The 16,434-nt window shown below is 33.0% G+C and overlaps 1 protein-coding gene across 1 annotated transcript in view; it reads right to left on the reverse strand.

The window, feature by feature from the left end:
• Positions 1–459: 459 nt before the first annotated feature.
• LOC130804434 (uncharacterized) overlaps positions 460–16,434 on the reverse strand; it is a 146,101-nt gene continuing 130,126 nt past the window's right edge. Inside the window, exons 3-4 of the mRNA XM_057668864.1 lie at positions 863–872; positions 460–600 (exon numbers count right to left, since the gene is read on the reverse strand). Of these exons, the coding sequence (XP_057524847.1) occupies positions 460–600; positions 863–872 (151 nt within the window). The remainder of the gene's footprint in view (positions 601–862; positions 873–16,434) is intronic.

Genomic DNA, 16,434 nt, shown 5'->3' on the forward strand with positions numbered 1-16,434 from the left:
TTTTTTTTTCTAATTCTGTTTTCTAGTTATTGCTGCGTATATTCAAAAACCGCAGCAAATGATAAGCAGCAAATACGTTTTTTTCCACTAGTGGTTTGAGGGATGCTACGTTGATCTACTGTATGGCGAACCACATCAAGATTAATTTTCCTTCTTTAATGATTTGTCATTTAAATGATTGTATTTTTAAAAGGAATGTGTTAGGATATGGTGGACTGATGACCTGGATATTTAAGAAATTGGGTGTTCCTCTTGATGGTCCAAACTATCCCATGGGTCCAAACAACAAAGTGGGTGTAAAATGTTTGAAAAATTTACATCTAAGATTAACTAAAAATGGGACCCTTGAGAACATTTTAGAACATTCAGAGGACACTGATGAAGAAGAAGAAGTTGAAGAAAATGTTGAGGAGGAGGAAGTAAACAAGGAGGAACAGGAGGAGCCTGTTCCCTCTGCCACTAAGAAGGCAGAGGGGCATTCTGAGGAGCAAGAACAGGAGGAAAACCTTTGTAAGGGGGAAGTAGTGAAGCAACTGGTGAAGGTTGCTGTGGAGGAAAAAGAAAAGAAAAATGAGGAGAGTTCTTCACCTGGTTTAACCCCTAGGAAGAGTAGTAGGCTAGCTTCTAAAGGAAAGAAACCTGTTGTTGTTATTGATGATGACTCTACCTCATACACAACAGCACAGCCAAGCCAACCTTCCTCACCTAAACCTACCACACCATCATTCCATATACCATCACCACCACAATCACCAATACAACCATCTTCACCACCAAAGTCACCTATACCATCATCACCACCAGTACCTTCTTCACCACATCAAGGTTTAGGTGACACTACAGTTCCCACTGACCATCTAACCTCCATTCTCCTGAAACTCAATGAGTTGCAGTCTAGCTTTCTTGTTTTTGAAGATGAAATTCGTGTCTCTATAGCCTCACTATCTGCTAAAATGGACCAAATGGAAGCACGTTTGGGGGCCAAACTGGACACAGTAGAGGTGGAGACAGAATATGTTGATGATGAAGCTCCTGCAACTTAATTTCTCCTTTTTCATTCCTTCTTATTTGTTGCAACTATCACTCTTAAACAATCTTTTTATGTTTCATTGCTACTATCTCTGTCACCAAACAATTTCTTTGCCTTTCGTACCAGCTGGGGTACACATCTTAAACATTGTTAACTTTGTTGAACCTTTTTACATATGCTACTAACTGTTAGGTTTGATTAGTCATTGCTTATCATGCTTGCATTCATTGTGTTCTTTTAATTTGTGCATCCTTGTTCTCTCTTTGACTATAACTATATGTTTAGTGCTGTGGTTTGATTGCTTATCTTCTTTTTGAATGATGTCAAAAGGGGGAATATTTGGCACAAACTTAAATAATGCTTGAGCATGTTTGAGATCTAGTTAAATCTATTATGTTGGGCTTATGGATTAAGGTGCTGGTTTGGTTTGTTTCTGATGATTGTGTTGCTAGTTGTTTGTTGTTATTCATTGACACTGAAACTAGGTTTCTCATTGCATTAAGGTTTAAGATGCTGATTTCTGGTTTTGTTTAGTTGTTTCTAATTTTTTTTTTGTTTATGCTAATTTCTTTTAGCTCTGATTATGGATGATTATGGATTAAATCTGCATTTTTTTTCATTGTTTGATTTTATGCTGAAATAATATAAAGTTGTTGTTTTGATTATTTCTAGAGTAACTTGTATCATGATATTTAGTTAAGAAGAGTTGTTTTGATCTCTAACATACTCTTCAACATTGGTTTACGCTATTTTTTTTAAGTTTGTTTGAAAGTTTGTCATCATCAAAAAGGGGGAATTTGTTGGACCTCTTGAGTTTTGATGATGACTACACTTTATTTAAGCGAACATGTTTTTAGAGATTGTGCAGGTCGATATCCGGTCGTGATAATGATCGTTGATAGTACCTATGATTTAGCTTATGGAAACGTACATGTCAAAAGGTTTCAAAAGAGGTTATGAGAAGCATATCGCTTGGGATGTAAAATGGAGACAGCAGGTCTATTGTTCCTAAGTTGGATGTTCTAGCTAAACTGAAGTCTGGAGACAGCGCACTGTTCCTAAGCTGAAGGTTGACTACGTTGACTGAAAATTCTGGTTATTATATTTTAATTAGTATTTTTAGTTAATGTATTTAATAAAATTAATTTGTTGCAGTAGTGATTTATTAAATTAATTGGCAAATCGTTTTTCTTAAATAAAATGAATTAACGTCCTTATTTTCTAAGATCCTTTATTTTAGGATCTATTTTTAGTAAATATTGGATTTACTAAAAATAGAATTAGTGGTTGTTGAATGGGTCTTAGCTATCATTCTTGACCGTCCTTATACCTACAAGTTAGCAAGTAACCGTTTGTAATAAGCATAACCGTTTCTATTTATAGCAAACACGTTCTAGCAATTAGTACTGGAACAAGAACAGCTATTGAAGAAACTGCTGCTTGAAGGGAACAGAAGACAGCGGTTATTTCTGTCTGGTTTGACTTAATCAAATAACCGTATGGCTGCTTTATCCACATTACTCCCATGATCTTTTGATAATGGGATAATGGATTGGAATATTCCTTATTCTTAGGGATTTTAGCTCTATAAATAAGAGACTCGGTTATTCTTCAAAACTCGCCTTAGTATGAGCCATTAAATCATACGTAATTATGGGAGAATTTTTACAAGAAAATTTTGTTTTAAAAATGCCAATTAATTTACAATATTTTTTTGTGCAACTCATTGATTTTATTTTAGAGAATTTTTATCCTTTTGTAAGGGTTTTTGAGAGAATTTGTAATTAGACTCGGGTGAGTCTAAGGGGGAAATTAGATAGCTTTTAATGAAGCTAGAGAAGAGATTAGCTTTGAGTAAAGCTAAGGAGAAAGCTTCTAGTGAAGCTAGTGGTGAGAATTAGCTTTTAGTGAAGCTAAATTTGTTGCTTTGTATGAAGCAATTTAAGAGAGAAGAGTTGGCCTAGTTGATGCGCTTCGAGTGAAGTAAGATGTTTAATGTAATTGTAACGAGTTGCCTTAAACATAGTGGAGAATTTAGAAATCCCGAGGGATCGTGGTTTTTCCTTCTATTTAGGCCTAGAAGGTTTCCACGTAAAAATCGTTTGTCTCTTTTAATTATTTCGCTCTAAGTTTAAGCTTTATTTATTTTATTCAATTCCGCAAAAACAGGGCAAAAACGCTTAAACTAGTAACAACAACAATTCACCCACCCCACCCCCCCCCCCCCCCCCCCCCCCCCCTCTTGTTGCTGTTCCCGTTCCTAATTGAGTCTACATTCTTGAAATTGCTTTGCAACTTTTGAAATGATTAAAGACTGAAAATTTTCTTCATCAGAAGATATCTCTGAACTTTGATATTTACTCAAAACCTTAATATGACTTGGACTATCTGCTAATTTTTGTAAACATTTTTGAATTTTATCTAACACTGCAGAATTAGAGTTAGAAGAAGTAAAACCATTTTTTGGAAACATTTGAGTCATAGGTATAGTTAATCCTGGTGGTTTGAAATGTGGTGCAGAAACCTTATCAGATCCTAATGATGCAATCGTATTAGGGGCTATGGATCTAGAGGTTTCTTTTTGTAAATTATCAACCTTATTTGAAAGTTGATCTACTTGTGTAGCAACGATATGAAGGATTTGATTTGTAAAATTATTTTGATGATAAATTTTAATGATGTCATCTACATTTGGAGTTTTATCTGTTTGATCTACTCTTCCTTCTTTAAAAGGACTAGCCTTTATTTCACGGTCATAATAGGGAAAAGTAATGTTTTGTAATGGTGGATGAACTGAACTAATTGTTTGTCCATCTTTCAAAACCCAATTTTTTTGAAGTTTGGTTTGTACAAATATGTGATTTTGAGAATATGGATTAGCAATACCTTGTTTTTCACAAAACAATAAAAACCATGTAAAAAACGGGATATTAATTTGAAGAGTATTCATATCTTTATACCATACATCTCTTATTGAGTCTTTAAAGGAGCGAGAAAAAGATCTAAACCAATCTCGATGTTCAGCATTGTGAGAGGAATTAAATTCATCTCTTAGATAGTTTTTATCTATTTCAAAATCTTTAGTAATTGTATTGATAGAGTCAAAATTTTGCATATCAGACATTGTGGGAGATGCAGGTCTAGATGAAGATATTTGAGAAGTTTGAGAAGCAATTGCTTCATATTCAGGAATAGGAGATTTATATCTGACTTTGATTGGTTCAGAAATGACTGAAGTTGTTTTTTGAGGAAATGAAAAAGATCTTCGTGGATAGTTGGAAGAAGAAGTACAAGGAGAACTAGATAATTCTCTCATAGACCCAAACCTTATAAGAACTTTATTTTCGTTTTCCTCAATGCATTCTATTTCTTGTCTTATGTTTCTAGGAGGCATTGGATTTGAGAATTGAAATGTCTCAGGAATAGAAATTTGATCCCATCTCAAGGTTTTTGCTGTAGAAACTATTGATTTAGTATTCTCAGCATGAACCTCTATAAAAATAGTTTCTTCATTTGAAGAAGCCTCATGTATGAATTTTGGATTAACTGTGGAATTCATTAATCTAAAATAAACACGGAAAACAATAGCAAAATTTCTAGCAAACTCTTTAAATTTATTATTTAAAATTTGAATATCTAAAATTATTGAAGATAAGATTAATGGGTCTTGAAGATCTACTATAAAGTTTGGAAAACAATTGAAATATATTGGGCCATTACAGATATTAGTGTGAATCATAGCCAAAACAGAATCTTTATAATTATTAAGTCGATCGTCTTTGAGAGCTAGGAAAATTGGACAATCAACTCCTTTATGAACTAATGGTTTTATTCCTATTTGAACAAGGCCAAAATGAATGAATCTAAATCTGTGTTTGAGATTAGAGTTGAAAATCATAGTGATAAGCTAGAAACTACGTGTTATGTTGCGATTTGAAGGGTTTTAAAGTGTTTTTGGCACTTTTACGCATAAAGTAGCTCAAACTTGGTTGGTGTTGCACTAAACTTGGCACAAAATACTTTTTAAGTTGCCATTTTAAGGGTTTTTAAACATTTTAAGGGTTTTTAAACATTTTTGGCAATTTTGCGCATAAAGCAGCTCAAACTTGGTTTGTTTTGCACGAAACTTAGCCCACAACACTCTTTGGTATATTTATGGTGTTGAAGTGGTTAGAGTTGAAAATTATTGTCATATGCTAGAAATTACGTGTTAATTTGCGATTTTAAGGGTTTTTTAGCGTATTTGGCACTTTTGCGCATAAACTAGCTCAAACTTGGTTTGTTTTCCACGAAACTAGGCACACAACACTATTTGGTATATATTATGGTGTTGAAGTGGTTAGAATTGAAAATAATAGTCATATGCTAGAAATTACTTGTTCAGTTGCTATTTTAAGGGTTTTTAAGCGTTTTTGGCACTTTTATTCAAAAAGTAGCTCAAACTTGGTGTGTTTTCAACGAAACATGGCAAAAAACACTTTTTGGTGTATATTATTTTGTTTAAGTAGTTAGAGCTTAAAATCATAGTCATAAGCTAGAAACTACGTGTTATGTTGCGATTTGAAGGGTTTTAAAGTGTTTTTGGCACTTTTACGCATAAAGTAGCTCAAACTTGGTTGGTTTTGCACAAAACTTTGCACACAATACTTTTTGGTATATATTATTGTGTTGAAGTGGTTAGAATTTAAAATCATAGTCATATGCTAGAAATTACGTGTTATGTTGCGATTTTAAGGATTTTTAAGCATTTTTCGCAATTTTGCGTATAAAGTAGCTTCAACTTGGATTGTTTTCCAGAAAACTTGGCACAGAACACTCTTTGGTATATATTATTGTGTTGAAGTGGTTAGAATTGAAAATCATAGTCATATGCTAGAAATTACGTGTTAAGTTGCGATTATATGGGTTTTTAAGCGTTTTTGGCACTTTTGTGCATAAAGTAGCTCAAACACTTTTTAGAGATGCACTGCTAGTACATCCTAAAAATCTTAATTGGCTAGTTGTAAATAGCCCCAGGACTATGGAACAAAAGATTCTCCCGGACCTACACCGAGGTATTGACAGAGATTTTCAAATAGCGCCGAACAGAATGAGAATGTGATACGACGAGATAGAAAAAGAGACAGGGAAGGGGTCACACACGTACTTTTAACGGTCAAAGCGAGCACCTTCGTTCTGAATTAAAAAATGAAGAATGAATCCAATCTCCTCAAGTAGGATTCGAACCTACGACCAATCGTTTAACAGCCGACCGCTCTACCACTGAGCTACTGAGGAACAACGGGAGACTCGATCTCATACAGTTCAATTCCCGTTCTTTCGTAACTCCCGTAACTTCTTCGTAGTGGCTCCCTTCCATGCCTCAATTCATAAGGAACCTCAAAGTGGCTCTATTTCATTTTTGTTGAAGTGGTTAGAATGGAAAATCATAGTCATAAGCCAGAAGTTACATGTTATGTGCCGATTTGATGGGTTTTTAAGCGTTTTTTGCACTTTTGCGCACAAAGTAGCTCAAACTTGGTTGGTTTTGCATGAAACTTGACACACAACACTTTTTGGTGTATATTATTGTGTTGAACTGGTTAGAATTGAAAATCATAGTCATATGCTAGAAATTACGTGTTAAGTTGCAATTTTATGGGTTTTTAAGCGTTTTTAGAACTTTTGCGCATAAAGTAGCTCAAACTTGGTTTGTTTTGCAAGAAACTTGGCATACAACACTTTTTGATTTATATTATTGTGTTGAAGTGGTTATAATTGAAAATCATAGTCATATGCTAGAAATTACGTGTTAAGTTGCGATTTTAAGTGTTTTTTAGCGTTTTTGACACTTTTGCGCATAAAGTACGCTCAAACCTCGTTTGATTTGCCCGAAACTTGGCACACAACTTAATTTGGTATATAATATTGTGTTGAAGTGGTTTAAATTGAATATCATAGTGAATATGATAAAAATTACGTATTCAGTTATGATTCTAAGGATTTTTAAGCGATTTTGGCACTTTTGTGCATAAAGTAGCAAACTTGGTGTGTTTTGCACGAAAATTGGCATACAACACTATTTGGTATATTTATTGTGTTGAACTGGTTAGAATTGAAAATCATAGTCATATGCTAGAAATTATGTGTTAAGTTGCTATTTTAAGGGTTTTTAAGCGTTTTTGGCACTTTTGCGCAAAAAGTAGCTCAAACTTGGTTTGTTTTGCACGAAACTTTCCACACAACACTTTTTAATATATATTATTGTTATGAAGTGGTTAGAATTGAAAATCATAGTCATATGTCAGAATTTAAGTGTTAAATTGCGATTTTATGGGTTTTTAAGAGTTTTTGGCACTTTTGCGCATAAATCAGCTCAAACTTGGTTTGTTTTGCACGAAACATGGAACACAACACTATTTGGTATATTTATTTTGTTGAAGTGGTTAGAAGTGAAAATCATAGTCATATGCTAGAAATTACGTGTTAAGTTGCTATTTTAAGGGTTTTTAAGTGTTTTAGGCACTGCGCAAAAAGTAGCTCAAACTTGGTTTTTTTTGCACGAATCTTGGAACAAAACACTATTTGGTATATATTATTGTGTTGAAGTTGTTAGAATTGAAAATCATAGACATATTCCAGAAATTATGTGTTAAGTTGCGATTTTAAGGGTTTTTAAGCGTTTTTTGCACTTTTGCGCATATAGTTGCTCAAACTTTGTTGGCTTTGCACGAAACTTGGCACAGAACACTTTTTGGTATATATTATTGTGTTGAAGTGGTTTGAATTGAAAATCATATTCATATGCTAGAAATTACGTGTTAAGATGCGATTTTAAGGGTTTTTAAGCGTTTTTGGCTCTTTTGCGCACAAAGTAACTCAAACTTGGTTTGTTTTGCACCAAACTTGGCACACCACATTATTTGGTATATATTATTTTGTTGAAGTGGTTAGAATTGAAAATGATAGTCAAATGCTAGAAATTACGTGTTAACTTGCGATTTTAAGGGTTTTTAAGCGTTTTTATCACTTTTGCGAATAAAGCAGCTCAAACCTGGTTTGTTTTGCACGAAACTTGGACACAACACTTTTTGGTATATTTATTGTGTTGAAGAGGTTAGAATTGAAAATCATAGTCATCTGTTAGAAATTACGTGTTAAGTTGCGATTTTAAGGATTTTTAAGAGTTTTTGGCACTTTTGCGCAGCTTAAATTTGGTTTGTTTTGCACAAAACTTGGCACACAACATTATTTGGTATATATTATTGTGTTGAAGTGGTTATAATTTAAAATCATAGTCATATGCTAGAAATTACGTGTTAAGTTGCTATTTTAAGGGTTTGTAAGCGTTTTTGACACTTTTGCGCAAAAAGTAGCTCAAACTTGGGTTGTTTTGCACGAAACTTGGCACAGAACACTTTTTGGTATACATTATTGTGTTGAAGTTGTTAGAATTGAAAATTATAGTCATATGCTAGAAATTACGTGTTAAGTTGCGATTTTATTGGTTTTTAAGCGGTTTTGGCACTTTTTCGCATAAAGTTACTCAAACTTTGTTGGTTTTGCACGAAACTTGGCACAGAACACTTTTTGGTATTTATTGTTGTGTTGAAGTGGTTAGAATTGAAAATCATAGTCATATGCTAGAAAATACGTGTTAAGATGGGATTTTAAGGGTTTTAAGAGTTTTTGGCTCTTTTGCGCATAAAGTAACTCAAACTTGGTTTGTTTTGCACCAAACTTGGCACACCACATTTTTGGTATATATTATTTTGTTGAAGTGGTTAGAATTGAAAATGATAGTCAAATGCTAGAAATTACGTGTTAAGTTGCGATTTTAAGGGTTTTTAAGCGTTTTAGCACTTTTGCGAATAAAGCAGCTCAAACTTAGTTTATTTTGCACGAAACTTGGCACACAACACTTTCTGGTTTATTTATTTTGTTGAAGTGGTTAGAATTGAAAATCATAGTCATATGTTAGAAATTACGTGTTAAGTTGCGATTTTAAGGATTTTTAAGAGTTTTTGGCACTTTTGCGCATAACGTTGCTCAAATTTGGTTTGTTTTGCACAAAACATGGCACAAAACACTATTTGGTATATATTATTGTGTTGAAGTGGTTATAATTTAAAATCATAGTCATATGCTAGAAATTACGTGTTAAGTTGCTATTTTAAGGGTTTGTAAGCGTTTTTGAAACTTTTGCGCAAAAAGTAGCTCAAACTTGGTTTGTTTTGCACGAAACTTAGCACAGAACAGTTTTTGGTATACATTATTGTGTTGAAGTTGTTAGAATTGAAAATTATAGTCATATGCTAGAAATTACGTGTTAAGTTGCGATTTTATGGGTTTTTAAGCGTTTTTGGCACATTTGCGCATAAAGTTGCGCAAACTTGGTTGGTTTTGCACGAATCTTGGCACACAACACTTTTTGGTATATGTTATTGTGTTGATGTGGTTATAATTTAAAATCATAGTGATATGCAAGAAATTACGTGTTAAGTTGCGATTTTAAGGGTCTTTAAGCATTTTTGGCAATATTGCGCATAAAGCAGCTCAAACTTGGCTTGTTTTGCATGAAACTTGGCACACAACACTATTTGGTATATTTATTGTGTTGAAGTGGTTAGAATTGTAAATCATAGTGATATGCTAGAAATTACGTGTTAAGTTGCTATTTTAAGGGTTTTTAAGCGGTTTGGCACTTTTGCGCAAAAAGTAGCTCAAACTTGGTTTTTTTGCACGAAACTTGGCACAGAAAACTTTTTGGTATATATTATTGTGTTGAAGTGGTTAGAATTGAAAATCATAGTCATATTCTAGAAATTATCTGTTAAGTTGCGATTTTAAGGGTTTTTAAGCGTTTTTGGCACTTTTGCGCATAAAGTTGCTCAAACTTTGTTGGTTTTGCACGAAACTTGGCACAGAGCACTTTTTGTTATATATTATTGTGTTGAAGTGGTTAGAATTGAAAATCATAGTCATATGCTAGAAATTACTCGTTAAGATGCGATTTTAAGGGTTTTTAAGCGTTTTTGGCTCTTTTACTCATAAAGTACCTCAAACTTGGTTTTTTTTTGCACCAAACTTGGCACACCACATTATTTGGTATATATTATTTTGTTGAAGTGGTTAGAATTGAAAATGATAGTCAAATGCTAGAAATTACGTGTTAACTTGCGATTTTAAGGGTTTTTAAGCGTTTTTAGCACTTTTGCGAATAAAGCAGCTCAAACTTGGTTTGTTTTGCACGAAACTTGGCACACAACACTTTTTGGTTTATTTATTGTGTTGAAGTGGTTAGAATTGAAAATCATAGTCATATGTTAGAAATTAAGTTTTAAGTTGCGATTTTAAGGATTTTTAAGAGTTTTTAGCACTTTTGCGCATAACGTTGCTCAAATTTGGTTTGTTTTGCACAAAACTTGGCACAACACTATTTGGTATATATTATTGTGTTGAAGTGGTTATAATTTAAAATCATAGTCATATGCTAGAAATTACGTGTTAAGTTGCTATTTTAAGGGTTTGTAAGCGTTTTTGACACTTTTGCGCAAAAAGGCTCAAACTTGGTTTGTTTTGCACGAAACTTGGCACAGAACACTTTTTGGTATACATTATTGTGTTGAAGTTTTTAGAATTGAAAATTATAGTCATATGTTAGAAATTACGTGTTAAGTTGCGATTTTATGGGTTTTTAAGCGTTTTTTGCACTTTTGCGCATAAAGTTGCTCAAACTTGGTTGGTTTTGCACGAAACTTGGCACACAACACTTTTTGGTATATGTTATTGTGTTGATGTGGTTATAATTTAAAATCATAGTGATATGCAAGAAATTACGTGTTGAGTTGCGATTTTAAGGGTCTTTAAGCATTTTTGGCAATATTGCGCATAAAGCAGCTCAAACTCGGCTGGTTTTGCACGAAACTTGGCACACAACACTATTTGGTATATTTATTGTGTTGAAGTGGTTATAATTGTAAATCATAGTCATATGCTAGAAATTACGTGTTAAGTTGGTATTTTAAGGGTTTGTAAGCGTTTTTGACACTTTTGGGTAAAAAGTAGCTCAAACTGGGTTTGTTTTGCACGAAACTTGGCATAGAACACTTTTTGGTATACATTATTGTGTTGAAGTTGTTAGAATTGAAAATTATAGTTATATGCTAGAAATTACGTGTTAAGTTGCGATTTTATGGGTTTTTAAGCGTTTTTGGCACTTTTGCGCATAAAGTTGCTTAAACTTTGTTGGTTTTGCACGAAACTTGGCACACAACACTTTTTTGTATATGTTATTGTTTTGAAGTGGTTATAACTTAAAATCATAGTCATATGCTAGAAATTACGTGTTAAGTTACGATTTTAAGGGTTTATAAGCATTTTTGGCAATTTTATGCATATAGTAGCTCAAACTTGGTTTGTTTTGCACGAAACTTGGCACACAACAGTTTTTCGTATTTTTATTGTGTTGAAGTTGTTAGAATTGACAATAATAGTCATATGCTAGAAATTACGTGTTAAGTAGCGATTTTAAGGGTTTTTTTAGCGTTTTTGGCACTTTTGCGCACAAGGTAGCTCAAACTTGGTTTGTTTTGCACAAAACTTGGCACACAAGACTATTTGGTATATATTATTGCGTTGAAGTGGTTATAATTTAAAATCATAGTCATATGCTAGAAATTACGTGTTAAGTTGCGATTTTAAGGGTTTTTAAGCATTTTTTGGCAATTTTGCACATAAAGCAGCTCAAACTTGGTATGTTTTGCACGACACTTGGCACACAACACTATTTGGTATATTTATTGTGTGGAAGTGGTTAGAATTGAAAATCATAGTCATATTTTAGAAATTACGTGTTAAGTTGCTATTTTAAGGGTCTTTAAGCGTTTTTGGCACTTTTGCGCAAAAAGTAGCTCAAACTTGGTTTCTTTTGCACGAAACTTGGCACTCAACACTATTTGGTATATATTATTGTGTTGAAGTGGTTATAATTTAAAATCATAGTCATATGCAAGAAATTACGTGTTAAGTTGTGATTTTAAAGGTCTTTAAGCATTTTTGGCAATTTTGCGCATAAAGCATCTCAAACTTGGTTTGTTTTGCACAAAACTTGGCACAAAACACTATTTGGTTATTTTATTGTGTTGAAGTGGTTGGATTGAAAATCATAGTCATATGCTACAAATTACGTGGTTAAGTTGCGATTTTCAGGGTATTTAAGCATTTTTGGGATTTTGCGCATAAAGCAGCTCAAACTTGGTTTGTTTTGCACGAAACTTGGCACAGAACACTTTTTGGTATATATTATTGTGTTGAAGTGGTTATAATTTAAAATCATAGTCATATGCTAGAAATTACGTGTTAGATTGCTATTTTAAGGGTTTGTAAGCGTTTTTGACACTTTTGCGCAAAAATGTAGCTCAAACTTGGTTTGTTTTGCACGAAACTTGGCACCGAACACTTTTTGGTATATGTTATTGTGTTGAAGGGGTTATAATTTAAAATCATAGTCATATGCAAGACATTACGTGTTAAGTTGCAATTTTAAGGGTCTTTAAGCATTTTTGGCAATATTGCGCATAAAGCAGCTCAAACTTGGTTTGTTTTGCACGAAACTTGGCACACAACACTATTTGGTATATTTATTGTGTTGAAGTGGTTAGAATTGAAAATCATATTCATATTCTAGAAATTACGTGTTAAGTTGCTATTTTAAGGGTCTTTAAGCGTTTTTTGGCACTTTTGCGCATAAAGCAGCTCAAACTTGGTTTGTTTTGCACGAAACTTGCCACACAACACTTTTTAGTATATATTATTGTGTTGAAGTGGTATTAGAATTGAAAATCATAGTCATATGGCAGAATTTACGTGTTAAGTTGCGATTTCAAGGGTTTCTAACAGTTTTTGGCACTTTTGCGCGTAAAGCAGCTCAAACTTGGTTTGTTTTGCACGACTCTTGGAACACAACACTATTTGGTATATTTATTGTGTTGAAGTGGTTAGAATTGAAAATCATAGTCATATGCTAGAAATTACGTGTTTAAGTTTCAATTTTAAGGGTCTTTAAGCATTTATGGCAATATTGCGCATAAAGCAGATCAAACTTGGTTTGTTTTGCACGAAACTTGGCACACAACACTATTTGGTATATTTATTGTGTTGAAGTGGTTAGATTTGAAAATCATAGTCATATGCTAGAAATTACGTGTTAAGTTGCGATTTTCAGGGTTTTTAAGCATTTTTGGCAATTTTGCGCATAGAGCAGCTCAAACTTGGTTTGTTTTGCATGAAACTTGGCACAGAACACTTTTTGGTATATATTATTGTGTTGAAGTGGTTATAATTTAAAATCATAGTCATATGCTAGAAATTACGTGTTAAGTTACTATTTTAAGGGTTTGTAAGCGTTTTTGACACTTTTGCGCAAAAAGTAGCTCAAACTTGGTTTGTTTTGCACGAAACTAGGCACTGAACACTTTTTGGTATATGTTATTGTGTTGAAGGGGTTATAATTTAAAATCATAGTCATATTCAAGACATTACGTGTTAAGTTGCAATTTTAAGGGTCTTTAAGCATTTTTGGCAATATTGCGCATAAAGCAGCTCAAACTTGGTTTGTTTTGCACGAAACTTGGCACACAACACCATTTGGTATATTTATTGCGTTGAAGTGGTTAGAATTGAAAATCATAGTCATATTCTACAAATTACGTGTTAAGTTGCTATTTTAAGGGTCTTTAAGCGTTTTTGGCACTTTTGCGCATAAAGCAGCTCAAACTTGGTTTGTTTTGCACGAAACTTGCAACACAACACTTTTTAGTATATATTATTGTGTTGAAGTGGTTAGAATTGAAAATCATAGACCATATGGCAGAATTTACGTGTTAAGTTGCGATTTCAAGGGTTTCTAAGAGTTTTTTGGCACTTTTGCGCATAAAGCAGCTCAAACTTGGTTTGTTTTGCACGAAACTTGGAACACAACACTATTTGGTATATTTATTGTGTTGAAGTGGTTAGAATTGAAAATCATAGTCATATGCTAGAAATTACGTGTTAAGTTGCTATTTTAAGGTTTTTAAGTGTTTTAGACACTTTTGCGAAAAAGTAGATCAAACTTGGTTTTTTTTTGCACGAAACATGGAACACAACACTATTTGGTATATATTATTGTGTTGAAGTTGTTAGAAAATAAAATCATATCCATATTCTAGAAATTACGTGTTAAGTTGCGATTTTTAAGGGTTTTTTAAGCGTTTTTGGCACTTTTGCGCATAAAGTTGCTCAAACATTGTTGGTTTTGCACGAAACTTGGCACATAACACTTTTAGGTATATATTATTGTGTTTAAGTGGTTAGAATTTAATATCATAGTCATATGCTAGAAATTACGTGTTAGGATGCGATTTTAAGGGTTTTTAAGCGTTTTTGGCTCTGATAAAGTAACTCAAACTTGGTTTGTTTTGCACCCAACATGGCACACCACATTATTTGGTATATATTATTTTGTTGAAGTCGTTAGAATTTAAAATGATAGTCAAATGCTAGAAATTACGTGTTAAGTTGCGGATTTTAAGGGTTTTTAAGCGTTTTTAGCACTTTTGCGAATAAAGCAGCTCAAACTTGGTTTGTTTTGCACGAAACATGGCACACAACACTTTTTGGTATATTTATTGTGTTGAAGTGGTTAGAATTGAAAATCATAGTCATATGTTAGAAATTACGTGTTAAGTTGCGATTTTAAGGATTTTTAAGAGTTTTTCGCACTTTTGCGCGTGAGGTTGCTATAATTTGGTTTGTTTTGCACAAAACTTTGCACACAACACTATTTGATATATATTATCGTGTTGAGGAAGTTATAATTTAAAATCATAGTCATATGCTAGAAATTACGTGTTAAGTTGCTATTTTAAGGGTTTGTAAGCGTTTTTGACACTTTTGCGCAAAAAGTAGAGCTCAAACTTGGTTTGTTTTGCATGAAACTTGGCACAGAACACTTTTTGGTATACATTTTTGTGTTGAAGTTGTTAGAATTGAAAATTATAGTCATATGCTAGAAATTACGTGTTAAGTTGCGATTTTATGCGTTTTTAAGCGTTTTTGGCACTTTTGCACATAAAGTTGCTCAAACTTGGTTGGTTTTGCACGAAACTTGACACACAACACTTTTTGGTATATGTTATTGTGTTGATGTGGTTATAATTTAAAATCATAGTGATATGCAAGAAATTACGTGTTAAGTTGCGATTTTAAGGGTCTTTAAGCATTTTTGGCAATATGCGCATAAAGCAGCTCAAACTTGGCTTGTTTTGCACGAAACTTGGCACACAACACTATTTGGTATATTTATTGTGTTGAAGTGGTTAGAATTGTAAATCATAGTCATATGCTAGAAATTACGTGTTAAGTTGCTATTTTAAGGGTTTTTAAGCGGTTTGGCACTTTTGCGAAAAAAGTAGCTCAAACTTGGTTTTTTTGCACGAAACTTGGCACAGAAAACTTTTTGGTTTATATTATAGTGTTGAAGTGGTTAGATTTGAAAATCATAGTCATATTCTAGAAATTACGTGTTAAGGTGCGATTTTAAGGGTTTTTAAGCGTTTTTGGCACTTTTGCGCATAAAGTAGCTTGGTTTGTTTTGCACGAAATTTGGCACAGAACACTTTTTGGTATATATTATTTTGTTGAAGTGGTAAGAATTGAAAATCATAGTCATATGTTAGAAATTACGTGTTAAGAAGCGATATTAAAGGTTTTTAAGCGTTTTTTGCTTTTTTGCGCATAAAGTAACTCAAACTTGGTTTGTTTTTCACAAAACATGGCACACCACACTATTTGGTATATATTATTTTGTTGAAATGGTTAATATTGAAAATCATAGTCAAATGCTAGAAATTACGTGTTAAGTTGCGATTTTAAGGGTTTTTAAGCGTTTTTGGCACTTTTGCGAATAAAGTAGCTCAAACTTGGTTTGTTTTGCACGAAACTTGGCACACAACAGTTTTTTGTATATTTATATTGTTGAAGTGGTTAGAATTGAAAATCATAGTCATATGTTAGAAATTACGTGTTAAGTTGCGATTTTAAGGATTTTTAAGAGTTTTTGACCATTTTGCACATAAAGTTGCTCAAGTATGGTTTGTTTTGCAAAAAACTTGGCACACATTACTATTTGGTATATATTAATGTGTTGAAGTGGTTATAATTTAAAATCATAGTCATATGCTAGAAATTACGTGTTAAGTTGCTATTTTAAGGGTTTGTAAGCGTTTTTGACACTTTTGGGCAAAAAGTAGCTCAAACTGGGTTTGTTTTGCACGAAACTTGGCACAGAACACTTTTTGGTATACATTATTGTGTTGAAGTTGTTAGAATTGAAAAATATAGTCATATGCTAGAAATTACGTGTTAAGTTGCGATTTTATGGG

The sequence above is a fragment of the Amaranthus tricolor genome, chromosome 17 (assembly GCF_026212465.1).
Source record: "Amaranthus tricolor cultivar Red isolate AtriRed21 chromosome 17, ASM2621246v1, whole genome shotgun sequence".
Lineage (NCBI taxonomy): Eukaryota > Viridiplantae > Streptophyta > Magnoliopsida > Caryophyllales > Amaranthaceae > Amaranthus > Amaranthus tricolor.